A 26622-nucleotide genomic window follows, 5' to 3' on the forward strand; every position below is an offset into this window, starting at 1 on the left:
TTTTGGAAAAAAGGGAGACTCCGCTTGGAGTAACCCTTGCTTGCTGTGTTTTTAAAAGAAGCCAAGATGAACAGAGCTGGGATCAGGAAAGACTTTGCTACCTACCCCGGTGTCATCCTGGGGACGGCTAAGAATAGCGTATTTTTGAATGTGCTTGATGCAAATCAAAACATCCTGTTTGCAACTAGGGCCCAAGTGCTGCCACTGATGGGGTGGGTGTCTGTGTGGCCCAATTTTTGGAAAAAAGGGAGACTCCGCTTGGAGTAACCCTTGCTTGCTGTGTTTTTAAAAGAAGCCAAGATGAACAGAGCTGGGATCAGGAAAGACTTTGCTACCTACCCCGGTGTCATCCTGGGGACGGCTAAGAATAGCGTATTTTTGAATGTGCTTGATGCAAATCAAAACATCCTGTTTGCAACTAGGGCCCAAGTGCTGCCACTGATGGGGTGGGTGTCTGTGTGGCCCAATTTTTGGAAAAAAGGGAGACTCCGCTTGGAGTAACCCTTGCTTGCTGTGTTTTTAAAAGAAGCCAAGATGAACAGAGCTGGGATCAGGAAAGACTTTGCTACCTACCCCGGTGTCATCCTGGGGACGGATAAGAATGGCGTATTTTTGAATGTGCTTGATGCAAATCTAGCTGTGAAGTGTACAACTGGGGCACAACTGCTGCCACTGAATGGGTGGGTGTGTGTGTGGCCCAATTTTTGGAAAAAAGGGGAGACTCCGCTTGGAGTAACCCTTGCTTACATTGTTTTTAAAAGAAGCCAAGATGAACAAGTCATGGGTCAGCAAAGACTTTGCTACCTACCCCAGTGTCATCCTGGGGACGGCTAAGAATAGCGTATTTTTGAATGTGCTTGATGCAAATCAAAACATCCTGTTTGCAACTAGGGCCCAAGTGCTGCCACTGATGGGGTGGGTGTCTGTGTGGCCCAATTTTTGGAAAAAAGGGAGACTCCGCTTGGAGTAACCCTTGCTTGCTGTGTTTTTAAAAGAAGCCAAGATGAACAGAGCTGGGATCAGGAAAGACTTTGCTACCTACCCCGGTGTCATCCTGTGGACGGCTAAGAATAGCGTATTTTTGAATGTGCTTGATGCAAATCAAAACATCCTGTTTGCAACTAGGGCCCAAGTGCTGCCACTGATGGGGTGGGTGTCTGTGTGGCCCAATTTTTGGAAAAAAGGGAGACTCCGCTTGGAGTAACCCTTGCTTACATTGTTTTTAAAAGAAGCCAAGATGAACAAGTCATGGGTCAGCAAAGACTTTGCTACCTACCCCGGTGTCATCCTGGGGACGGCTAAGAATAGCGTATTTTTGAATGTGCTTGATGCAAATCAAAACATCCTGTTTGCAACTAGGGCCCAAGTGCTGCCACTGATGGGGTGGGTGTCTGTGTGGCCCAATTTTTGGAAAAAAGGGAGACTCCGCTTGGAGTAACCCTTGCTTGCTGTGTTTTTAAAAGAAGCCAAGATGAACAGAGCTGGGATCAGGAAAGACTTTGCTACCTACCCCGGTGTCATCCTGGGGACGGCTAAGAATAGCGTATTTTTGAATGTGCTTGATGCAAATCAAAACATCCTGTTTGCAACTAGGGCCCAAGTGCTGCCACTGATGGGGTGGGTGTCTGTGTGGCCCAATTTTTGGAAAAAAGGGAGACTCCGCTTGGAGTAACCCTTGCTTGCTGTGTTTTTAAAAGAAGCCAAGATGAACAGAGCTGGGATCAGGAAAGACTTTGCTACCTACCCCGGTGTCATCCTGTGGACGGCTAAGAATAGCGTATTTTTGAATGTGCTTGATGCAAATCAAAACATCCTGTTTGCAACTAGGGCCCAAGTGCTGCCACTGATGGGGTGGGTGTCTGTGTGGCCCAATTTTTGGAAAAAAGGGAGACTCCGCTTGGAGTAACCCTTGCTTACATTGTTTTTAAAAGAAGCCAAGATGAACAAGTCATGGGTCAGCAAAGACTTTGCTACCTACCCCGGTGTCATCCTGGGGACGGCTAAGAATAGCGTATTTTTGAATGTGCTTGATGCAAATCAAAACATCCTGTTTGCAACTAGGGCCCAAGTGCTGCCACTGATGGGGTGGGTGTCTGTGTGGCCCAATTTTTGGAAAAAAGGGAGACTCCGCTTGGAGTAACCCTTGCTTGCTGTGTTTTTAAAAGAAGCCAAGATGAACAGAGCTGGGATCAGGAAAGACTTTGCTACCTACCCCGGTGTCATCCTGGGGACGGATAAGAATGGCGTATTTTTGAATGTGCTTGATGCAAATCTAGCTGTGAAGTGTACAACTGGGGCACAACTGCTGCCACTGAATGGGTGGGTGTGTGTGGGGCCCAATTTTTGGAAAAAAGGGGAGACTCCGCTTGGAGTAACCCTTGCTTACATTGTTTTTAAAAGAAGCCAAGATGAACAAGTCATGGGTCAGCAAAGACTTTGCTACCTACCCCAGTGTCATCCTGGGGACGGCTAAGAATAGCGTATTTTTGAATGTGCTTGATGCAAATCAAAACATCCTGTTTGCAACTAGGGCCCAAGTGCTGCCACTGATGGGGTGGGTGTCTGTGTGGCCCAATTTTTGGAAAAAAGGGAGACTCCGCTTGGAGTAACCCTTGCTTGCTGTGTTTTTAAAAGAAGCCAAGATGAACAGAGCTGGGATCAGGAAAGACTTTGCTACCTACCCCGGTGTCATCCTGGGGACGGTTAAGAATAGCGTATTTTTGAATGTGCTTGATGCAAATCTAGCTGTGAAGTGTACAACTGGGGCACAACTGCTGCCACTGAAGGGGTGGGTGTGTGTGGGGCCCAATTTTTGGAAAAAAGGGAGACTCCGCTTGGAGTAACCCTTGCTTGCTGTGTTTTTAAAAGAAGCCAAGATGAACAGAGCTGGGATCAGGAAAGACTTTGCTACCTACCCCGGTGTCATCCTGGGGACGGATAAGAATGGCGTATTTTTGAATGTGCTTGATGCAAATCTAGCTGTGAAGTGTACAACTGGGGCACAACTGCTGCCACTGAAGGGGTGGGTGTGTGGGGCCCAATTTTTGGAAAAAAGGGAGACTCCGCTTGGAGTCACCTTGCGGTGTTTTACATGACTTTAGAAGGGCGTGCCATGCCTATATCTGTGTGTCCTCCTCTTTTTCCTTGTCCAGCTGTTTTGTTTTCGCATGAGTACATGTCCTTGTCACTTTCCCATGTGTTTGTGTTGTGTTGTGAGTTGTTTGTCACCTTTTGGACACCTTTGAGGGTGTTTTCTAGGTGTTTTACTGTGTTTGTGATTGCCTGCCATTGTTTCCTATGGGCTCGAGTTCGGTTCGTCGAACGTTCGACGAGCCGAACTCGAGCCAGACCCCCCGTTCGGCGAACCGCCTCGAGCCGAACCGGGACCGGTTCGCTCATCTCTAGTGGTAAGGCGTGACCCGGAGGGGCGGTTTGTGTTTATATATGCGTCTATAGATTCTAGAGATTATGTGCTACTATGCATTTATAACCCCCCACCGGCTCGCGTTTCCGTTCTTAAACAGGCACTGAGCTTTGCCCTCAGCTACCCAGATGCATATGTGTTATGCATGGGGTATTTTAACCTTGTGATGAATGAGGAGCAGGACAGGTTTCGGGTAGATGGGGGGAGACAACAATCGACCCCGGATTCGACTAACTTACAACAATGCGTGGAGGGAGGCGGGTGGATAGACCTTTGGCGACTCCGACATCCTAACACTCGAGAATACACATGTCACTCCTCCACTAGACGTACGCTGTCCAGACTGGATTATATTTTTGGGTCAAGCAACGTCGCGACCTGGGTGGATGATGTGGTACACGGGGTCAGGGGCATATCAGATCATAGCCCAGTGATCCTCACTCTTAAGACTAATCAAAATGTTAGCAAACCCTTTTGGAGGTTAAACCCCTTTTGGTTGAAATTAATTGATCAAAGCGATAGGACCCGGACCCAAATAGAAGATTTTCTAAAAATCCACCCTAAACCCTGGAATATTAACTTGGTGTGGGATACTCTCAAGGCTTACCTTCGGGGGTGTCTTTCTTCAACCATAACATATCTTAAAAGAGCGACTAGAAATGAGGATGACATGGTGGAGGGGAGACTTAAGGACCTAGAGGCAGAATATATTACAGCCCCAACCGATGGGAACAGAGCAGCCTGGATGCATTCATACAGGCTGTATATGCAACACTGAGACCAAGTCCAAACGCAAACTGTTCTTCACTCGACAATCTTACTTTGAGCTTGGAAACCAGTCCAGTAAATTACTGGCATATATGGTTCGGCAACATAACACCTCAAATACAGTACTAGGTATACGGAGGGCAGACTGCTCCACAGCCACATCCCCTGAAGATATCTTGGAGTGCTTCCATGAATATTATAAAACCCTATATACTTCTGGAAGCCCTCATGGAGTTCAAAGCTGTGGGGAATATCTATCGGATTTGGAGTTTCCCACTTTGAGCAGATCGCAACGGGAGTCTCTGGAGGCAGACATCACACTGGACGAAGTGATTACAGCCATCTCAGATATGGCTAGGGGGAAATCTCCGGGTCCAGACGGTCTCCCCATAGAATTCTATAGTAAATATTGTGATGTATTGGCCCCGATTTTATTAGATGTTTTCTCTCATTTCTCAATCGGTGACTCTCTACCTGCCTCCTTATACGAAGCGCACATAGTTGTGCTGAGGAAGGAGGGTAAAGACCCATTCGAATGCGGCTCATACCGCCCTATATCCCTAGTCAATGTGGATTATAAGATCTTTACCAAAATATTGGCGTCCAGGCTCAATTCAGTTATATTGAGTATAGTTCACCCAGATCAAACAGGATTTATGCCTGGAAAAAACACCTCGATAAATATAAGACGGGTGCAGTCCATAGTACAATATAGTACATTGTTCCAGGAAAATGAGTGGGCCTTGGCCTCACTGGACGCGGCCAAGGCATTTGACTCGGTAGAATGGCCATTTTTGTTTGCCTGCCTCCAGAGATTCGCCTTTGGGCCTAGATTCAGCAATTGGATTCATATATTGTATAGGTCCCCGACGGCCAGGGTACTGGTCAATGGCATTATATCTGCACCTTTCTCACTGAGACGGGGCACGAGACAGGGATGCCCTCTGTCTCCAGCATTGTTTGCACTAGTTATTGAAGCTTTGGCAATTAGAATTCGCTCTCATCCACAGATCACTGGAATCACTATAGCCGACCGCACAGATCAAATAGGATTGTATGCGGATGACATGGTTGTCTTTTTGGACAGAGTACAAGAGACCTTGCCTGTGGTTATAGATACTATAGATAAATTTGGGGAGTTTTCGGGACTGCACATCAATTGGGATAAGTCGGCTCTGATGCCATTAACACAGGGGTCTAGAATTTCAATGGAGGGTAGGTCACCTCTGCAAGTGGTGACTAGCTTCAAGTACCTGGGAATACACATACAGAAGGACCATACACTAGACTATCAGACATGTATAACACCACTCCTGGAACACGTCAAACTTAAATATAACTCGTGGAGCAAGTTACCCCTGTCGGTAGTTGGCAGAATCAACTTAATCAAAATGATATTACTTCCAAAACTCAGTTACACACTACAACATAGTGCAGTATCAGTACCCAAATCCTTTTTCTCTACGCTGAACTCGCTTACTACTTCTTTCAAATGGGGCAGATCCAGACCCAAACTCCGGTTATCCATTTTACAGAGATCCAAGAGACTGGGAGGGATGGCTTTGCCGGAGTTCTTCCTGTACTATCTGGCGGGGCAGCTTAAAGCACTAGTGGCCTGGATGCCTGGTTGTCAACTGCCGAACTCCGAGAGTCACTTGGCACACGCGGCCGGGACTGACTGTTTGGTGGGTTTTTTGGAATCAGATGGACTGAGAATATCACGGCAACTACCCCTCCTCAAGTTGGCAAGATTGGTCTGGCGACAAGCTAAGAGAGTGGCACATTTTGAGGGAGTGGTGGCGGAACTCCCACTATGGGGGAATAGCCACTTCCATACTCTGAGAGATCACCCCTCAGCACAATTTTGGATCACTCACAATGTCATTACACTGGGTGATCTATATGCCCCGGGAACCACAACCTTCAAATCCTTTGACCAGATCCAAACTGAATGTAATATCCCAAGGTCGCAATTTTTTAGATACCTGCAGATTCGTACAGCGATTCAGTCCCATATGCAGAAAATTGGAACGGGGAAACTGATATCAACACTCCCGATGATAGGTATCCTAAAATCACAGGGACCTCGGGGTTTAATCTCAGCCATATATACTTACCTGTTGTCGGTGGGGGTGGAGTCGGACCCCTTGCCAGCCCAGGATAGATGGAAATCTCTAATTCCCTCTCTACAGGGAGAGGAATGGGAAGAGATATTGGAATCTCCGACTGCGGTATCCCCATCAGTTAATAATAAATTGATTCAATGCTACATTGTCCACCAGGCATACCTTACTCCAACTCGATTATTTAGTATGGGCCGTTCTCGCACATCGGAGTGTCCGAGGTGTCATCTCTCAGGGGCAAATTTCATACATATGATCTGGAGCTGTCCCAATATATCCTCGTATTGGAGGGGAGTGACATCTCTGCTATCATTGATTGTGTCAATTCCTGTTTCATGCGACCCATTGATATGCCTATTTGGGGTAATGGAGGAAGAGTCCTGGGATCATTATATGATAACATTCCTCAGAGGGGCATTATTTTTGGCTAGAAAAGTAATAGCCTTGCGGTGGATGGGGGATTCGAGTCCAACTGTGAGGTCCTGGGTTAAATTAGTCAATGCAACTATAGTCTATGAGCGGGTGGTATACTACAACAGGGGGTGCCCGGAAAAATTTAACAAAATTTGGGGTCTATGGAACTCTTCTCCAGACACACAGAGGCTTAGAGGAATCTATGCGAATAGAGGTGGTTCCCACTAGATGTTGGGAGATGGAAGTTATCCTACGGTATCTTGCGGTAAGGTGATGCAATGTAGCTGTTGTTCTTTCTTTTTCACCTTTTTATTCCCTTTTCTACCCTGTTTCTTAAAATATGGTCATGCTGATCGTTAGAGCAGTTCTTATGCTTAATATAAAACTGTATATATATATGCAAATGATAAGAAGAATGGATAATACTATTTTATCTTGAGTACAACAGATACTATGGACTCTATATGATTCTTCAGTGTTGTGAACGTATAGCACTATCCATGTACTGAGCTATTTCTCACATTGTGAATGTCAGCTATACCATGTTTGAAACTGTTAATAAAACGAAGTTAAAAAAAAAAAACAGTGCCCATGGTCTGAGTTACCGGTCTGGACTGCAAAGTCTCTAAGATTTTAGTCATAGTCACAGACAATCCATCAGCAAAAACTGCAAACTCCGTCCCTGTCACCTGGACAGTGTTCACAGGTGGTTCTCCTTGGGCCACCTCTAGCAGAGACCCCGGCTGAGCAAGAGCTACAGGAGCCGAGCATTGCACACAATGGGGATCAGTGGCACCTGCCGGTAGAACAGCCTCACATGCGGTACAAGCAGCATAGAAAGCCTGTGCCTTGGCCCCCTTGCTTTTTGCGGACGACATGCTGTTGTCTAGCAATCTAGGAGGGTATATAGCCAAGAACAGCGACCGTACAGTGCAATGTATATCATACAAGCATAAAGTACAAATGAACACTTCGGCACTAGTGGGGTCAGCACCTCAGGTGCTGCTTACCGCCCGCTCAAAAGCGGGTGTGTGGTCGCCAGAATCCCGTGTCTGGGTCTCCCAGAGCTTGTCTCCCCTCTCCAGCTCAGACTGCAAACAGGAATGGCTGCCGGCGTCCTGTGAAGAGGGGCGGGCCGTGGGCGTGCCCCAGACAAAGAGCGGGAAACTGGCGTCCCACTGTGCCCAGTGAGGGGGCTGGAGTATGCTAAGCAGACTCCAGCCCTCGGCGCTGACGTTCTGAACAGCGTCCCGCCCTTCCCCTGACTGGCAGGCCTGGGGGCGGGAACGAAACGAAACTAGGCCGCAAAAGCCGGGGACTCGATTTATAAGCGCGGCCGTCGTATACGCACGGCCAGCGCGGAAGTCCCCGGCGCACCACAAGTCCCAGCCGCGCCGCAGTGTAAAAAACAGCCAGCAGCGGCCGGCGCGGCAGTTCCTAACACATAAACTCGCTCAGCCAAGCTGCAGTGAGTAATAGCACCAGCGCGTCGCGCTGCTGCCCCCGGCGCACTAACACACCCAGCAATGCTGGTGTGTGTGTGCGCGATTTGTACGGGGACACAGAGTACCTTAATGTAGCAGGGCCCTGTCCCTGACGATACTCAGCTCCATGTCCAGCAGATTCCCAGGGGCTGTGGATGGAGCCGGCCTCAGTGCCTGGAGACCGATAGGATCCCACTTCACCCAGAGCCCTAAGGGGATGGGGAAGGAAAGCAGCATGTGGGCTCCAGCCTCCGTACCCGCAATGGGTACCTCAACCTTAACAAACACCGCCGACAAAAGTGGGGTGAGAAGGGAGCATGCTGGGGGCCCAAGTATGGGCCCTCTTTTCTTCCATCCGACATAGTCAGCAGCTGCTGCTGACTAAACAGTGGAGCTATGCGTGGATGTCTGACCTCCTTCGCACAAAGCATGAAAACTGAGGAGCCCGTGATCCCACGGGGGGTGTATAGGCAGAAGGGGAGGGGCTTTACACTTTTCAGTGTAATACTTTGTGTGGCCTCCGGAGGCAGTAGCTATACACCCAATTGTCTGGGTCTCCCAATGGAGCGCCGAAGAAAAGGAACCTAAAGACTTTGAAGGAAAGATGACATCAAGCCTTCCGGAAAAAGAACATTTTCCCAAGCTCAAGACAAGCTTCTATGTGATGGGAACTACTTTCCTGCTGCTTTGCTTTATTTCCGTCATTGTTTACAAGTTACATCAAGAAACAATTACCAATGATGTGAATGAGCGGACTAGAGAGATTCAACATTCACGAAGACCAAGAGGATTAGATACGCTGAACTTATTGACAGAGAACATCACGGATGATTCTGTGGAGATAACAGGAAATATCTGCATGTGATATGGAACAAAATGGTGCATTGAATTACATTTCATACACGACACAGACATAATATTACATGCTATTGCAGGACCTAAAACTAGATTCACACAATTACAAGGAGAATATGTACACAATAATAAAACGGGTACATGGGAATGTTCTCCTACAGATGTACTATACTGGAACATAGAGATCAGAGGTGATGAACCTGCTGTATGGTCCGGTGATATTACAAATGACATGATTGCTAGGGGAAAGTTTGGAAGATCCAAAACAGAAATTTTGTTATAAACTCAGGTTTTTGGGAAAATTCTGGATCCTTCTTTACTCTCCATTACAGAAGGAGATAAAGATTGGGTCAAAACATGGAATTTCCAGATAACACGGGAACCTGTACAAGTTCAGGTATCTGTAGCGTTTACTGTTACTAACACTATAGTTCCGGAAATAAGGGTTTCACCACAGACAGTACATAATAAAGAAAATACATTTCCTATAATGTTGAAATGTAACACAAGATTGAAATTGCCTTCTGAGTCTCTGATGACATGGACCAAAAATTCATCATTTTTGGGAAGTTTTTTAAATAGTCCAACTAATGTCATCCACAGAGGTCAGATTGGTAATATCAGATGGATGGATGATAATTTCATTTTTTCCATAGAAAATCCATCTTCCAGGGACTCTGGAATTTACCAGTGTTGCGTTGAAACAAAAGACACATTACAGACATTGTAAAGACGTTAGTGTGAATATTTGGTCAGCAGCAGATAATGCATGCACAAACACAAGATTCATGCCATCTACTCCTTTCCAAATTAATCAATTTCAGTCTAAGTCCTTATTAAGGGATGGAGAATTTATGACAATGGTGTGGACTTTCAATATGTCTCATTGGAAAATCTCTACCAGGTTTCCTCAGTGTCAATCACATCTCATAAACATGGAGATGGGGATAGAACAATGGTTTGGGAGAAGAACAACTCAGACTAGAAGTAAGAGAGGAGTGTTAGAAGGAATTCTGGGAGGAATTGGGACAGTGGGAAGTCTGACTAATGCCATGAATATACAGACACTTAAGTCAGATTTGGATAATATTGGTTTTATTGGAGGAAAAGGTATAAAGATTCAGAAGAGTTTGAATCAACTTCTTGAAAAGATGGTTATGAATACAGCTGCTGTACTAGGGTCTTCCGTGTCACATCTACAGGATGCTACACTAGCTCTCGTGGAAAGCACACACGAAACACAAGTAGCTAAAGCGTGCCTGGAGATACAGATAGAGTATTCCTCTAATCTGAAGCTGAGTGCACAAGCTTTACAGAGTGGAATTACTCCACTGGGAATACTGCGAATTTACCTGTAGAGTATGATTTTGCATTGAATCATACGGATATGTGGGTAAATAAGTGGTTAGGATGTGAACGAAACATTTGTGTTGGCACATCGCTAATCCCAGTGATCGGAAGAGAGGGAACTATTGTTCCTGTTACAGTTTTGGGTATACCTGTGAGTAACACACAACAAGTGTTCTATCAACTGCAGTACACAGATTTTGCATTTGATGGAGTGAACACTGAACAAGTAGACATTTCTTCATGTTTACATTTTGTTTCTAAGGTGATGTGTCTACCTGGACAGGATAAGGTGATCTATCATTCATGTTTTCATAATCATTCTTCTTGTCATGCGAGAATAGAGACTGTACAGACAATACATGATTTGGTGACTCCAGTAAGTCCAAATAAGATTTGTTTCCAGGTCATGTCAGAGACAGAGAAGGTTTCTGTTTTCTATTCTACTTGTGTACATAAGAAAACCTACCTATGGGTTTGTATTGTATAGAAGGAAATGTGAGATCTCTTTCAAAGAAGGAAGGAAGTTTTAATATCACTTCTATAGGAAAGAGAAACCTAACGGCATTTCCCATACAATTCAATTTATCACAGATAAATGATTTTCCTTGGGATATGTGGACAAGTGAAATAAAGAAAGATAAGGGTTTGTTAGATTTATTAACGAAACAGTTAAAGGAAGCAGAAATTATATTCAGGCATGAACAAGGTGAATTAAGTGATATTGAACACGAATGGAATGGAATGTCAGGTAGAACTTGATGGAAAAGTTTTGGGAAATCGGTACATTCCTGGTCTCAGTCAGCGGTTGGAAATGTTTTATTTATTTAATCCCATCATAATCATATTTTTATTAGTTTTGATGTGTATTATTTATCAAGTTTTTGTGATGTGTAGAATTCAGAAGATATATAAGAATATAAAAATAGAAATGAAAAAGGAAGACAACATTCTTAGAGGAATGTTAAATCGTAAGAATATGACTTTTTGACAGAAAGTTTCAGATTGGTTTATCAAGTCAGATATTGGTCTAGAATTTTCAACAAGAATGTATGTGATACGAATGATGATGAATGAGTTAGGGTTTCCCGGGGATTCATCAAATCTTCAAAAGGAGGGACTGTAAAATAGTGAGTTTATGGAGATTTGATTCATAAACTTGAATACATACATTCATATAATGTGTGTATTTCGCCCATCCCTTTAAGAGAGCCTGTGAGTTGAAATTTCTAACCAAAGTCTCTGACATGGTAGAACCAAAGCCATCTGACATTGTTCATCAAAGCTGACAGCGTAGTGCTATATTCTATCTGGAATTTGAGCAAAGACCTGAAATTAGCATTGTTACACTAAGGTCAAAGGGTCAGCGAGCTTCAAAAGGGTCTATATATTTTACATTCTATGGTAAAGTGGTTTAGTTTTACAAGTCTCCACTGCGCAGGACGCTTATTCTGTAGTTTTTGGATCACGTGATATGACATAATGCATAACTAAAAATGATAGTTAGTTCTTGTAAGACCATGTAAAGAGATAAGGAGAATCAGGGGGTGGGGTTTGAATTATAAAAGCAGACCACACTTCAAAGGGTTAGAACGGGACCATTCTCCCCAGACGATCCAGAGAGAGGACGGCTTATCACAACATCACAGCTATGTAAGATAAATGAACCTCTCTTTTTCTCTATCTTATCTATTTCTCTTCACTAACTAAAACTGGTGTCACACACAGCGACAACGACGTCGCTGCTACGTCACCATTTTCTGTGACGTTGCAGCGACGTCCCGTCGCTGTCGCTGTGTGTGACATCCAGCAACGACCTGGCCCCTGCTGTGAGGTCGCCGGTCGTTGCTGAATGTCCAGCTTCATTTTTTGGTCGTCACTCTCCCGCTGTGACACACACATCGCTGTGTGTGACAGCGAGAGAGAGCGACGAAATGAAGCGAGCAGGGAGCAGGAGCCGGCCTTCTGGCAGCTGCGGTAAGCTGTAACCAGCGTAAACATCGGGTAACCAAGGGAAGACCTTTCCCTGGTTACCCGATATTTACCTTAGTTACCAGCCTCCGCCCTTGCTGCCAGCGCCGGCTCCTGCTCTGTGCACATGTGGCTGCAGTACACATCGGGTAATTAACCCGATGTGTACTGTACCTAGGAGAGCAAGGAGCCAGCGCTAAGCGCGGCTCCCTGCTCTCTGCACATGTAGCACAGCGACGTTATGATCGCTGCTGCGTCGCTGTGTTTGACAGCTAAGCAGCGATCATAACAGCGACTTACAAGGTCGCTGTTACGTCACAGAAAATAGTGACGTAACAGCGACGTCGTTGTCGCTGTCGCTTAGTGTGAACCCAGCTTAAAGCCAAGACATTATTTTTCTGTAATGACTAACTTTTATTGAATAAATCCACATATGTTTTTGCACCTATTTCGCTCCAATCATTAATATACTGGCTTAGCATATGTCACGTCAACCGTATTTTTTAACAGGTGCACTCCACTGAACAGCATGAGAACCGCATTATTTCCCTGGAGCTGCCGGTGTCTGATGACTACACCAGTGTTAATTTACTAAAGTGCCCCACAGTCTAGATCCTCTATAAAAAGAAAAAAAACAAAGACCAGCACTCCTTGTGTGAATCGGCCGAGCACGGCAACCAAAATATTGTCTGCAGTACTCACCGCAGCAAGTTGTGCTAGTGTGTAACCCCAGAATTATGGGGTACTCTGTCCAGAGCGGTGTATTACTGAGGAGATGTTAGTTGGTGCCCGTTGCCTGGTTCTGGGCCCTGGGTGTTTTTTAAAAGGAACATATTTACAAGGGAGATTAAGTGAAAGTTTATATCGTGACGCCACTTGCTGGTTGCGGCTATATAGTGGAGCCGCCGCTGCACAGTTCTCACTACTGGGGCTGGTGTTGGTGATAAAGTAGGTTGCAATGTAACTGGTTCCTTTACTCACAGTGAGCTGTAACTGGTCACCCGAGGAAGGCTTGTCTGAACTGCAGATCCCCTTTGTCCCAGTGCCGGTGTATTGGCCTGGTGGCTTCTTGCTCCTGCACCTGTCTGTGTGGTGGGTCCCTGTGGCTTGGAGCGTCTGGGGGTCCCCTCCTGGTAGTCTCAACTGTAGTAAATATGATGGTAGCGTGAATCCTGCGGGGTTGGTTTCTCTGGTCCAGGTCCCCGGTTTTCCTGTTGCTATTGTGTCTCAAACTTTACAGTCAGTGAGGTCCTTGATGGTCCCCTCAGTGTGCAGATGTTGTCAGGTCTGCATAGAGCGTTTGCCCGACCTAGGATTCTGTACCCAGTCGGTGCTCTGGTTCCGGGAGTACTCCACCGGCAAACAAACGGCTGAGCCCTCAGGGCACTGTTACACTACTGTCAGTGCTTCCACTCTCTCTCTCACGGTCACTAACCGACTGCCTGACCCCTCCCACTTGGTCGTCGTCTAGTGGACTGGATCGGCTCCACCTCTGGGTGGCCGTCCACTGGGTCTAATCCCAGTCTATCATCAGTCACTGGCATGCAGAAAAAAAGGGATTGGTTTGTGTTTTGTTGTTACCGGCACTGGTATTCTGGGTCCCTGAGGGGGGTAAGCCCTGCATCCTGGTGGAGATGCAGTGGTAGCTCCCTGATGACTTCAGGGGTGCTACACTAGCAGGTACAATACTGGAAACAGCCCAGGAAAATCCTCCAGAAGCCGCTGCACCGACCGCCAGCTCCGACCACCCAAGGCAGAAAGCGGATCATGGAAGGAAAGGGTCTGCAGAGCGGGATGATCCAGGCGCTGCAAAAAAAAGGAGGCGAGCCAGTGCAGGAACAATCAATGCTTACAGAATACCGCTCTGCATCCCCTTTCCTTCCACAAATCCTCTATAGAATGGAAGAGTCAGCAACAGAAATGAGCAACCAAGGATAGATTTGTTACATTTCAGCATCTTGTGATTACAAAGGAAATAAATCTGAAAATTTTCTCTCCTAGAAGAAAATCAGAATCTAGAAATACTTTATCCTTTTCCTATTAATAAACTCGTCTCCTGAACATTCACTGATGAAATGACAGCAGTAGAAGAATCGCTAAAGAATCCCACCCCCCAATATCAGGATTAAATTGCCGGACCCCGGACATCCTATCAGGACACAATGGGTTATATATAAGAGGTGACGCTCGTCTTTCATGTAACCATGATATTTGTTATGTGATAATAACGCTCTGCCATCTCTGTCTCTTCCTCCTCCCTGGTGAGCAGCATTACAGACCCTCAGAGCAGTAATCTCCATCCACTCCTGTTATTTGGGTTTATGCCTCCATGTTCTGTGTCTGTCACACACTGACATGAGTGTAATAGGAGAGAATGGATTCTTAGTCCCTAAACTGGAGAAACCCCTCATCAGCCCTGACAGCGGATAATAGGAAAGAGCTGGAGCTTGTCCTCGCTCACATCGGCAGAATTCATGTCCAGCTGTATTTCTCCTCTATAACATAACTGCACATCCCGTGTTATCCCCTGCACCAAGATCACAGATTCAGTCACATTTCATGTGTATTTTACATGAAGGGTTAATATACCGCTGGAGAAACTGACACAGCAGAGAGCGGAAAAAAGGGATGTGTGACTTGTGTGCGCTATTGGGTGGTCTGTACTCACCGGGGCGGTGATCTGTAGGAATCTCCTCGTTACTCCGCTGATCGCCCCTCACATTTCTCTCTGGAGAATTAATATTGTTCAGATCTTTATCCAGATCCAAAAGCTGGAAAACAAAATATTGTAAAAATCCCCGGGAATAATGGAGATAAGATCCGGACATGTGAGGTCTGTGGTCAGCTGTGATCCTGCCGTCTCCACCGCTCTCATTACACAAGTATAAAACATCTAATACTGGAGGAGAAAACAAGACTGAACACAAGGAGGTCACAGCCGTCTACACCTCATAGGGGAGATCTCCATCTACCTGAGGATCCTGTGGAGGAGGAGGAGGAGCGGGACATCTCTCTGGGGTCGTCCTCGTACTGGAGAGACCTGCAGGAGACACAGACAGGACGGACATTATTACATACAGATAATTATAGGCCGGGTGTATTCAGTCCTGTCTATTACCTGGTGATGTGCGGGGCTGGTGCTCCTCCATCATCACCTCCTTGTACCAGTCCTTGTGTCCTTCTAGATACTCCCACTCCTCCATGGAGAAATAGACGGTGACGTCCTGACACCTTATAGGAACCTGACAACACAATGATACCGTCATCACCCAGAATCCTCCAGTGCTGTCCTGTATAATGTCCCAGCATTCCCAGCAGTGTCACCTCTCCAGTCAGCAGCTCAAGCATCTTGTTGGTGAGTTCTAGGATCTTCTGGTCATTGATGTCCTCATGTATCCGGGGGTGAGGTGGAGGCTCCGGGATTGGGCTCAGGGTTCCTCCCCGTCCTTCAGACACAGAGGCCTGACAACGATTATTAGAGGTTTTCACTACTGTGTAATCCTGAGTGTGGAGACATTAATAATATCACTACAGACATTTCCAGAGTCCATCACCTCCCCGGTCATCCTCTGTTATTCCCATAGATAATGATGTAATGTGATGACGTCAGAACCTCTCACCTCCCCGGTCATATCCTCTGTTATTCCCATAGATAATGATGTAATGTGATGACATCAGAGCCTCTCACCTCCCCGGTCATATCCTCTGTTATCCCCATAGATAACGATGTAATGTGATGACATCACAGCCTCTCACCTCTCCAGTAAGATGGAAGATTATCTCTAGACTCAACTTTAACATCTTCTCCATAATTTGGTCTTTGTCCTTATTCATCTTTCTTGGGTCAATCAGGAAAAATCTCTTATTTAGAAAAGACAAAAACAGAAGATCCTTTATTGTCTCTCTCTCTCCCCCATGTGTAGTGCGGGGTCTGTTGCTTTCTCTCTCCCCCATGTGTAGTGCAGGGTCTGTCGCTCTCTCTCCCTCATGTGTAGTGCGGGGTCTGTCGCTCTCTCTCCCCCATGTGTAGTGAGGGGTCTGTCGCTCTCTCTCCCCCATGTGTAGTGCGGGGTCTGTCGCTCTCTCTCCCTCATGTGTAGTGCGGGGTCTGTCGCTCTCTCTCCCCCATGTGTAGTGCGGGGTCTGTCGCTCTCTCTCCCCCATGTGTAGTGCGGGGTCTGTCACTCTCTCTCTCCTCCATGTGTAGTGCGGGGTGTGTCGCTCTCTCTCTCCTCCATGTGTAGTGCGGGGTGTGTCGCTCTCTCTCCCCCATGTGTAGTGCAGGGTCTGTCGCTCTCTCTCCCCCATGTGTAGTGCAGGGTCTGACGCTCTCTCTCCCCCATGTGTAGTGCAGGGTCTGTCGCTCTCTCTCCCCCATGTGTAGTGCAGGGTCTGTCGCTCTCTCTCCCCCATGTGTAGTGCTGGGTCTGTCGCTCTCTCTCCCCCATGTGTAGTGCTGGGTCTGTCGCTCTCTCTCCCCCATGTGTAGTGCGGGGTCTGTCGCTCTCTCTCCCCCTCATGTGTAGTGCGGGGTCTGTCGCTCTCTCTCCCCCTCATGTGTAGTGCGGGGTCTGTCGCTCTCTCTCTCCCTCATTTGTAGTGCGGGGTCTGTCTCTCTATCCCCCATGTGTAGTGCGGGGTCTGTCGCTCTCTCTCTCCCCCATGTGTAGTGCGGGGTCTGTCGCTCTCTCCCCCATGTGTAGTGCCGGGTCTGTCGCTCTCTCCCCCATGTGTAGTGCCGGGTCTGTCGCTCTCTCTCTCTCCCCCATGTGTAGTGCGGGGTCTGTCTCTCTCTCCCCCATGTGTAGTGCCGGGTCTGTCGCTCTCTCTCCCCCATGTGTAGTGCGGGGTCTGTCACGCTCTCCCCCATGTGTAGTGCGGGGTCTTTTGCTGTCGTGTTGATTTCTTGAGGGAATGACGTCACCAGAAGGGGCGGAGCCTCTTCTGTGCAGATCTGTCACCAGTAAGCAGCAGTGCAGCGCCCTAACAGTTCGCCCCCCAGATACACCTCTGACTCCAGCAACTGAACTGTGCAGAGTGGAGGCTGCATTGAACTCCTCCAAAAATCAACTCCAATCTAGATGCAGTGATGTGCTCATAGGACCTGTGTGATGTCACCGTCTTGTGATCAGTCACATGATCAGGGACTGCTGCTCCAGGGGGCTCTGCTCAGTGTGTGCAGGACTGTTGTGTGGAAGGATGGAGCGGAGCCGCATGTGTAATGTGCGGAGAGGGGGGGGAGGGGGGGGGCGCAGAGCCGCGTGTGTAATGTGCGGGGAGGGGGGGGGGGTGGAGCCGCGTGTGTAATGTGAATGGAGCAGAGCTGTGTGTGTAATGTACATGAATAAGGGCAGACAGTGAGCGGCTCCTGACTACGGTTCGGTGTCTATAGTCATCCCCCGTCACTCTCTGCTCATAGTCAGATTGAGGTCTGCTCTGACACATGGTCAGTAGTGATGAGGGAATATACTCTGCACTATTTTTTATTCACATGAACAGTATTTATGATCTCCATTACTCGATGAACATTTTGTTCCTCGGCTCTCGAGATTCGAGTCCCCTCCCCACATGATTTTTGGCTACTAGGCATGCTGGGATTGCTTGCCAATTATGGTAATGCCATGGTCATCTTTGCTACTTGCATCACTGTGATTGGCTGACTGGGATCGCGTTATCGGTTCTATATTAGACCTACCGATGCTATGTTAGATGCATTTGATCCGCAGTGAGCGTAGGGAGGGCTGCGGTTGGAGAAGGGACAGTGTTAGTGCCTGCAATGACCGGCTGGAAGATTAAACAAAGAACCCTTTTTAGGGCTAAATCACAAGACCGCTGCAAGATGAGCACAGTGCAGGGCGAGATTCTGGAGCAGGGAACAGTGCGTTTAAAAAGGCATTTAGGCAGGGTTGATTGCATTAAATTTCCTGCTGCCACAAGAAAGAATACGACATTTTAAAGGCATAATTCTAATACTGCTGCCATTGTTCCTTGTTAGTGCTTATCGAGTTTAATGGAGTATGGGCTACAGAGTGTTTCAGAAAAGTCATTTAGGCAGGGTTCATTACATTACATTACCTGGTGAAAGATCAATTAAATATTCCCTTAAAGAGATAATTCCAATACATTCTATTCTGTAAGATGAGTACGCTTAAGCTGCCTACTTAATAAAAATGTGCAAGCCATGCGTTAAGGGAAGTTGGGGAAGTGGATGTGGTGCTTATGTTGGTGGACATGTGGTCCTGGCTGTGCTTGCTTCTGTGGAAGCACCCCAAACCTCATCTTGTCCTAGCTTATTGGTTAAATTTGTATCGGGTCGCCGTACACCACTGTTAAAGCCAGAACAGTGCGAGTCGGTTGTGGGCTGGATGGCAGATCATTCTTCCAGTCTGTTTACCAGCATCATCTTGTCTTCCACAAGGTCCAGCCTCTCTAACCAAGAGGCTGGACCACTTTATCCTCACCCTGATCCTCCTTCCTCCCACCATGAGGAGTCCCAGGAGACAAGTCACCCCACAATTGGACACCACAAGGAGCTCTTTACCTTTCCACTTATGGCCTCTCAACCTGCATGTTTGAAGAGGAACATGAGGAAGTCATGTGCGGTGAGTCACAAATATTTGAGCAGCCACGGTCAGAAGAAGACAACTGTCTCAAGAGTTGTATGATGATGAGACACAGTTGTGATCAGGTCAGGTTAAGAGACCAACACAGGAGGAAGATGAGATTGAGGAAGTGGAAGACGAGGTGGTGGATGATGAAGCCATTGACCCAACTTGGCAAGCTGGCATGCATAGTAGTGAGCATAGCAGTGCAGAGAGGGAGGCATCTGTAGCACCGGGACAGGCAGGAAGAGGCAGTGGGTTGACCAGAGGTAAAAGGCAGTCTTAACTGTTCCCCAGAGCACCCCCACATTGCCAGGTCATAGGCCAAAGGTTCAGTGTCCCCCAGTCTGGCTACTTTTTACTGAAAGCCTTGAAGACAAAAGGACAAGGAGACAGCTACAGACCCCGCATCTGCCATACCAAGCTGAGCAGAGGCAAGTGCACTACCAACCTGAGCACCTCCAACAGGCTCAAGCACATGTCAGGCAAGTACCTCACTAGATAGTTGCAGCGCCTGGGTAAAAAAACAGTGTCTGAGGGTGAAACCACTGCCATTTCCTCTAGGCTATGTGTCTTCCAAACTGCTGTCCTGGGAGCAGGTGCAGATGCCTCCTTCCCTGAACCAGTTGTTGCCCATGCACAACTAACATTAGCAACCACGTCCACTTCCTTGTCCCTGTGCACTGTTCAGTTGTCCTTACCCAGAAAAAAAGGAAATACTCAGCCACCGACTCACAGACCCAAACATTAATTGGCCATATTGCCAGACTGCTTGCCCTAGAAATGTTGCCATTTCAGCTTGTGGAGACTGAATGTTTCTGTGACGCCCCTGAGGCTTCAGTCGCCACAGGGATACTGCATCTCAGCCAAGGTGTGGTATTCCATTCCGGGTACAGAGGAGGTCATTCACTGGTATACACACAAATTCACACAACACTCACTTTAGCAGCTCTTCCACTGGGACTGGGTTAGGGTAGGATGCTGGGGGTGGCCATCGTTTGGTATGGGACTTCATGCCCACTAGTCCAGCTACCCAGGTGTGGAGTGTAGTTAGGGGGAGCAGCCTGTGACAGCAGGGAAGAACAGTCGGAGACACGCACACGGACAGGACGGAGGAGGATACGGAGGAGTCCAAAAGACCCGTGGTCTAAGGCTGGGGTAGCTCGACCTGGGTATAGGAAAGAAAGGGATCTTAGGGCTCACGGGGGAGTGCGTCAGGCACCCGTGACCATTCTGCTGACAAAGCATTGGAGTGGAGGGACCACGAGCAAGAAGGACACCCAAAACGGTGCACTGGCCTTGACCTCCGAATTATCCAGGATCGGCTGGATCCCATTACGGCAAAGCTCAGCACTCCAGAAGCGGTCACGTATTATCCATGTAAACCAGGACCGGATACCTCAGTGAGTAAAAGAACTTTGACTGCAACCCTATGTCGTCTTATCATTCCTGCGCTCCCAACCTCATATCCCTGCACAGCGGGGACTACCACTCCCATCATCCCTGGGGATCCCAGCTCTGCCTGTGGAGAGCTATACCAACTAAGCTGCGCCATCATCTTCCCCAGCAGACACCTCTCACAGCAGTGGCTCATAATTGGCCGCATACCACAGGTGGCGTCACGAATAAACTCAACTCCTCCCAAGCATCCCGTCTTCTGGAATTCACTGCCTCAACACGTCAGACTATCTGCTACACTTGCAAGCTTCAAACGGAAGTTGAAAACTCATCTGTTCAGAAATATCTATAATCTTCAATGACCCCACTACTTCACCACCACCACAGCTACAGCCCCACCACCGTGCGGAGCTGCTGCCCCACCATTATGCAGAACTTCCACCCGACCTACACCCCACCTACTGTCTCCTCCCCAAAATCCTATAGATTGTAAGTCCGCAAGGATAGTGTCCTCTTCCCTCTGTACTAGTCTGTCTATTCTAACTTGTATATGTATTCTGTATGTAACCCCTTCTCATGTACAGAACCATGGAACCAATGGTGCTCTATAAATAAATATTAATAATAACTTGCAGTAACCCTTAGTCAACCATAGCGTCGCACAACCCGCTCTACCCTCACCTACTGTATCCTCAACCCCTTCCCTGTGAGCCCTCGCAAGCATGGTCATCTCTTCTCTACCAGTCTGTGCCTTGAAATGTTCATGATTATTGTACTGTCTATGTATGCCACTTTTTCTCATTACACAAGTATAAAACATCTAATACCGGAGGAGAAAACAAGACTGAACACAAGGAGGTCACAGCAGTCTACACCTCATAGGGGAGATCTCCATCTACCTGAGGATCCTGTGGAGGAGGAGGAGCGGGACATCTCTCTGGGGTCGTCCTCGTACTGTAGGGACCTGCAGGACACACAGACAGGACGGACATCATTATTACATACAGATAATTATAGGCCGGGTGTATTCAGTCCTGTCTATTACCTGGTGATGTGTGGGGCTGGGGCTCCTCCATCATCACCTCCTTGTACCGCTCCTTGTGTCCTTCTAGATACTCCCACTCCTCCATGGAGAAATAGACGGTGACGTCCCGACACCTTATAGGAACCTGACAACACAATGATACCGTCATCACCCAGAATCCTCCAGTGCTGTCCTGTATAATGTCCCAGCACTCCCAGCAGTGTCACCTCTCCAGTCAGCAGCTCAAGCATCTTGTTGGTGAGTTCTAGGATCTTCTGGTCATTGATGTCCTCATGTATCTGGGAGTGAGGTGGAGGCCCCGGGACTGGACTCAGGGCTCCTCCCGGTCCTTCAGACACTGGGGCCTGACAGCGATCACTAGAGGTCTTCACTACTGCTGGGTAATCCTGGAGTGTCGAGACATTAATAATATCACTACAGACATTTCCAAAGTCCATCACCTCCCCGGTCATATCCTCTGTTATTACCATAGATAATGATGTAATGTGATGACATCACAGCCTCTCACCTCCCCGGTCATATCCTCTGTTATTCCCATAGATAATGATGTAATGTGATGACATCACAGCCTCTCACCTCCCCGGTCATATCCTCTGTTATTCCCATAGATAATGATGTAATGTGATGACATCACAGCCTCTCACCTCCCCGGTCATATCCTCTGTTATTCCCATAGATAGTGATGTAATGCGATGACATCAGAACCTCTCACCTCTCCAGTAAGATGGAAGATTATCTCTAGACTCAGCTTTAACATCTTCTCCATAATTTGGTCTTTGTCATTATTCATCTTTCTTGGGTCAATCGGGAAAAATCTCTTATTTAGAAAAGACAAAAACAGAAGATCCTTTATTGTCGCTCTCTCTCTCCCCCATGTGTAGTGCGGGGTCTGTCGCTCTCTCTCCCCCATGTGTAGTGCGGGGTCTGTCGCTCTCTCTCCCCCATGTGTAGTGCGGGGTCTGTCGCTCTCTCTCCCCCATGTGTAGTGCGGGGTCTGTCGCTCTCTCTCCCCCATGTGTAGTGCGGGGTCTGTCGCTCTCTCTCCCTCATGTGTAGTGCGGGGTCTGTCGCTCTCTCTTCCTCATGTGTAGTGCGGGATCTGTCGCTCTCTCTCCCTCATGTGTAGTGCGGGATCTGTCGCTCTCTCTCCCTCATGTGTAGTGCGGGATCTGTCGCTCTCTCTCCCTCATGTGTAGTGCGGGGTCTGTCGCTCTCTCTCCCCCATGTGTAGTGCGGGGTCTGTCGCTCTCTCTCTCCCTCATGTGTAGTGCAGGGTCTGTCGCTCTCTCTCTCCCTCATGTGTAGTGTGGGGTCTGTCTCTCTCCCTCATGTGTAGTGCGGGGTCTCTCTCCCTCATGTGTAGTGTGGGGTCTGTCTCTCTCCCTCATGTGTAGTGCGGGGTCTCTCTCCCTCATGTGTAGTGTGGGGTCTGTCTCTCTCCCTCATGTGTAGTGCGGGGTCTCTCTCCCTCATGTGTAGTGTGGGGTCTGTCTCTCTCCCTCATGTGTAGTGCGGGGTCTCTCTCCCTCATGTGTAGTGTGGGGTCTGTCTCTCTCCCTCATGTGTAGTGCGGGGTCTCTCTCCCTCATGTGTAGTGCGGGGTCTGTCGCTCTCTCTCCCTCATGTGTAGTGTGGGGTCTGTCTCTCTCCCTCATGTGTAGTGCGGGGTCTCTCTCCCTCATGTGTAGTGTGGGGTCTGTCTCTCTCCCTCATGTGTAGTGCGGGGTCTCTCTCCCTCATGTGTAGTGCGGGGTCTGTCGCTCTCTCTCTCCCTCATGTGTAGTGCGGGGCCTGTCGCTCTCTCCCTCATGTGTAGTGCGGGGCCTGTCGCTCTCTCCCTCATGTGTAGTGCGGGGTCTGTCGCTCTCTCCCTCATGTGTAGTGCGGGGTCTGTCGCTCTCTCCCTCATGTGTAGTGCGGGGTCTGTCGCTCTCTCTCCCTCATGTGTAGTGCGGGGTCTGTCGCTCTCTCTCCCTCATGTGTAGTGCGGGGTCTGTCGCTCTCTCTCCCTCATGTGTAGTGCGGGGTCTGACGCTCTCTCTCCCTCATGTGTAGTGCGGGGTCTGACGCTCTCTCTCCCCCATGTGTAGTGCGGGGTCTGTCGCTCTCTCTCCCTCATGTGTAGTGCGGGGTCTGTCGCTCTCTCTCCCTCATGTGTAGTGCGGGGTCTGTCGCTCTCTCTCCCTCATGTGTAGTGCGGGGTCTGTCGCTCTCTCTCCCTCATGTGTAGTGCGGGGTCTGTCGCTCTCTCTCCCTCATGTGTAGTGCGGGGTCTGACGCTCTCTCTCCCCCATGTGTAGTGCGGGGTCTGTCGCTCTCTCCCTCATGTGTAGTGCGGGGTCTGTCGCTCTCTCCCTCATGTGTAGTGCGGGGTCTCTCTCCCTCATGTGTAGCGCAGGGTCTGTCGCTCTCTCCCTCATGTGTAGTGCGGGGTCTGTCGATCTCTCTCCCTCATGTGTAGTGCGGGGTCTGTCGCTCTCTCTCCCTCATGTGTAGTGCGGGGTCTGTCGCTCTCTCTCCCTCATGTGTAGTGCGGGGTCTGACGCTCTCTCTCCCCCATGTGTAGTGCGGGGTCTGACGCTCTCTCTCCCCCATGTGTAGTGCGGGGTCTGACGCTCTCTCTCCCCCATGTGTAGTGCGGGGTCTGTCGCTCTCTCCCTCATGTGTAGTGCGGGGTCTGTCGCTCTCTCCCTCATGTGTAGTGCGGGGTCTCTCTCCCTCATGTGTAGCGCAGGGTCTGTCGCTCTCTCCCTCATGTGTAGTGCGGGGTCTCTCTCCCTCATGTGTCGTGCGGGGTCTGTCGCTCTCTCCCTCATGTGTCGTGCGGGGTCTGACGCTCTCTCCCTCATGTGTAGTGCGGGGTCTCTCTCCCTCATGTGTAGTGCGGGGTCTCTCTCCCTCATGTGTAGTGCGGGGTCTCTCTCCCTCATGTGTAGTGCGGGGTCTGTCGCTCTCTCTCCCTCATGTGTAGTGCGGGGTCTCTCTCCCTCATGTGTAGTGCGGGGTCTCTCTCCCTCATGTGTAGTGCGGGGTCTCTCTCCCTCATGTGTAGTGCGGGGTCTCTCTCCCTCATGTGTAGTGCGGGGTCTCTCTCCCTCATGTGTAGTGCGGGGTCTCTCTCCCTCATGTGTAGTGCGGGGTCTCTCTCCCTCATGTGTAGTGCGGGGTCTCTCTCCCTCATGTGTAGTGCGGGGTCTCTCTCCCTCATGTGTAGTGCGGGGTCTCTCTCCCTCATGTGTAGTGCGGGGTCTCTCTCCCTCATGTGTAGTGCGGGGTCTCTCTCCCTCATGTGTAGTGCGGGGTCTCTCTCCCTCATGTGTAGTGCGGGGTCTCTCTCCCTCATGTGTAGTGCGGGGTCTGTCGCTCTCTCTCCCTCATGTGTAGTGCGGGGTCTCTCTCCCTCATGTGTAGTGCGGGGTCTGTCGCTCTCTCTCCCTCATGTGTAGTGCGGGGTCTCTCCCTCATGTGTAGTGCGGGGTCTCTCCCCCATGTGTAGTGCGGGGTCTCTCTCCCTCATGTGTAGTGCGGGGTCTCTCTCCCTCATGTGTAGTGCGGGGTCTCTCTCCCTCATGTGTAGTGCAGGGTCTCTCTCCCTCATGTGTAGTGCGGGGTCTCTCTCCCTCATGTGTAGTGCGGGGTCTCTCTCCCTCATGTGTAGTGCGGGGTCTCTCTCCCTCATGTGTAGTGCGGGGTCTCTCTCCCTCATGTGTAGTGCGGGGTCTCTCTCCCTCATGTGTAGTGCGGGGTCTCTCTCCCTCATGTGTAGTGCGGGGTCTCTCTCCCTCATGTGTAGTGCGGAGTCTCTCTCCCTCATGTGTAGTGCGGGGTCTCTCTCCCTCATGTGTAGTGCGGGGTCTCTCTCCATCATGTGTAGTGCGGGGTCTCTCTCCCTCATGTGTAGCGCAGGGTTTCTTCTCACCTTCTCCTCAGAGCTGCTGTTGCTTCTCCTCATGGTCGTGTGTAAATTTGAGTTGATTTCCTGGGGTAATGACGTCACCGGAAAGGGCGGGGCCTCCTTAGTGCAGATCTGTTATCAAGAATCAACAGTTGCTCCCCGGTCACATGCCCCGCCCCCAGATACCCCTCTGACGTCACTGGGACTCCACCAACTGAACTGTGCTGAGTGGAGGATGCAGGGAACTCCTCCAAAAATGAACTCCAATCTAGATACAGTGCTGTGCTCACAGGACCTGTGTGATGTCACCGTCATGTGATCAGTCACATGGGGGAGGAGTCTTATTACCAGGGGCTCTGCTGTGCGGGAGGATGGAGCGGAGCCGCGTGTGGAACGTGAATGGAGCGGAGCCGCGTGTGTAATGTGAATGGAGCGGAGCCGCGTGTGTAATGTGAATGGAGCGGAGCCGCGTGTGTGTAATGTGAATGGAGCGGAGCCGCGTGTGTAATGTGAATGGAGCGGAGCCGCGTGTGTAATGTGAATGGAGCGGAGCCGTGTGTGTAATGTGAATGGAGCGGAGCCACGTGTGTAATGTGAATGGAGCGGAGCCGTGTGTGTAACGTGAATGGAGCGGAGCCGCGTGTGTAATGTGAATGGAGCAGAGCCGCGTGTGTAATGTGAATGGAGCAGAGCCGCGTGTGTGTAATGTGAATGGAGCGGAGCCGCGTGTGTGTAACGTGAATGGAGCGGAGCCGCGTGTGTAATGTGAATGGAGCAGAGCCGCGTGTGTAATGTGAATGGAGCAGAGCCGTGTGTGTAATGTGAATGGAGCGGAGCCACGTGTGTAATGTGAATGGAGCGGAGCCGCGTGTGTAATGTGAATGGAGCGGAGCCGCGTGTGTGTAATGTGAATGGAGCGGAGCCGCGTGTGTGTGTAATGTGAATGGAGCGGAGCCGTGTGTGTGTGTAATGTGAATGGAGCGGAGCCGTGTGTGTGTGTAATGTGAATGGAGCGGAGCCGTGTGTGTAATGTGAATGGAGCGGAGCCGTGTGTGTGTAATGTGAATGAAGCGGAGCCGCGTGTGTCATGTGAATGGAGCAGAGCCGTGTGTGTGTGTAATGTGAATGGGGCGGAGCCGCGTGTGTGTAATGTGAATGGAGCGGAGCCGCGTGTGTAATGTGAATGGAGCGGAGCCGCGTGTGTGTAATGTGAATGGAGCAGAGCCGCGTGTGTAGTGTGAATGGAGCGGAGCCGTGTGTGTGTAATGTGAATGGAGCGGAGCCGTGTGTGTGTAA

The 26622-nt window shown here is 49.1% G+C and overlaps 2 protein-coding genes across 2 annotated transcripts in view; both read right to left on the reverse strand.

Annotated features, from left to right (window-relative positions):
* The window catches only part of LOC142259334 (uncharacterized), a 527893-nt gene that overhangs the window by 191897 nt on the left and 309374 nt on the right, over positions 1-26622 (reverse strand). The gene's annotated exons all lie outside the window — the stretch shown is intronic.
* LOC142303543 (uncharacterized) overlaps positions 1-26622 on the reverse strand; it is a 257138-nt gene that overhangs the window by 29076 nt on the left and 201440 nt on the right. The window contains exons 4-12 of the mRNA XM_075344991.1: positions 22144-22248; positions 21638-21817; positions 21432-21555; positions 21286-21350; positions 16143-16247; positions 15711-15887; positions 15505-15628; positions 15359-15426; positions 15055-15157 (exon numbers count right to left, since the gene is read on the reverse strand). Coding sequence (XP_075201106.1) covers positions 15055-15157; positions 15359-15426; positions 15505-15628; positions 15711-15887; positions 16143-16247; positions 21286-21350; positions 21432-21555; positions 21638-21817; positions 22144-22248 — 1051 coding nt within the window. The remainder of the gene's footprint in view (positions 1-15054; positions 15158-15358; positions 15427-15504; positions 15629-15710; positions 15888-16142; positions 16248-21285; positions 21351-21431; positions 21556-21637; positions 21818-22143; positions 22249-26622) is intronic.

The sequence above is a fragment of the Anomaloglossus baeobatrachus genome, chromosome 1 (genome assembly GCF_048569485.1).
Source record: "Anomaloglossus baeobatrachus isolate aAnoBae1 chromosome 1, aAnoBae1.hap1, whole genome shotgun sequence".
NCBI classification, from domain to species: domain Eukaryota; kingdom Metazoa; phylum Chordata; class Amphibia; order Anura; family Aromobatidae; genus Anomaloglossus; species Anomaloglossus baeobatrachus.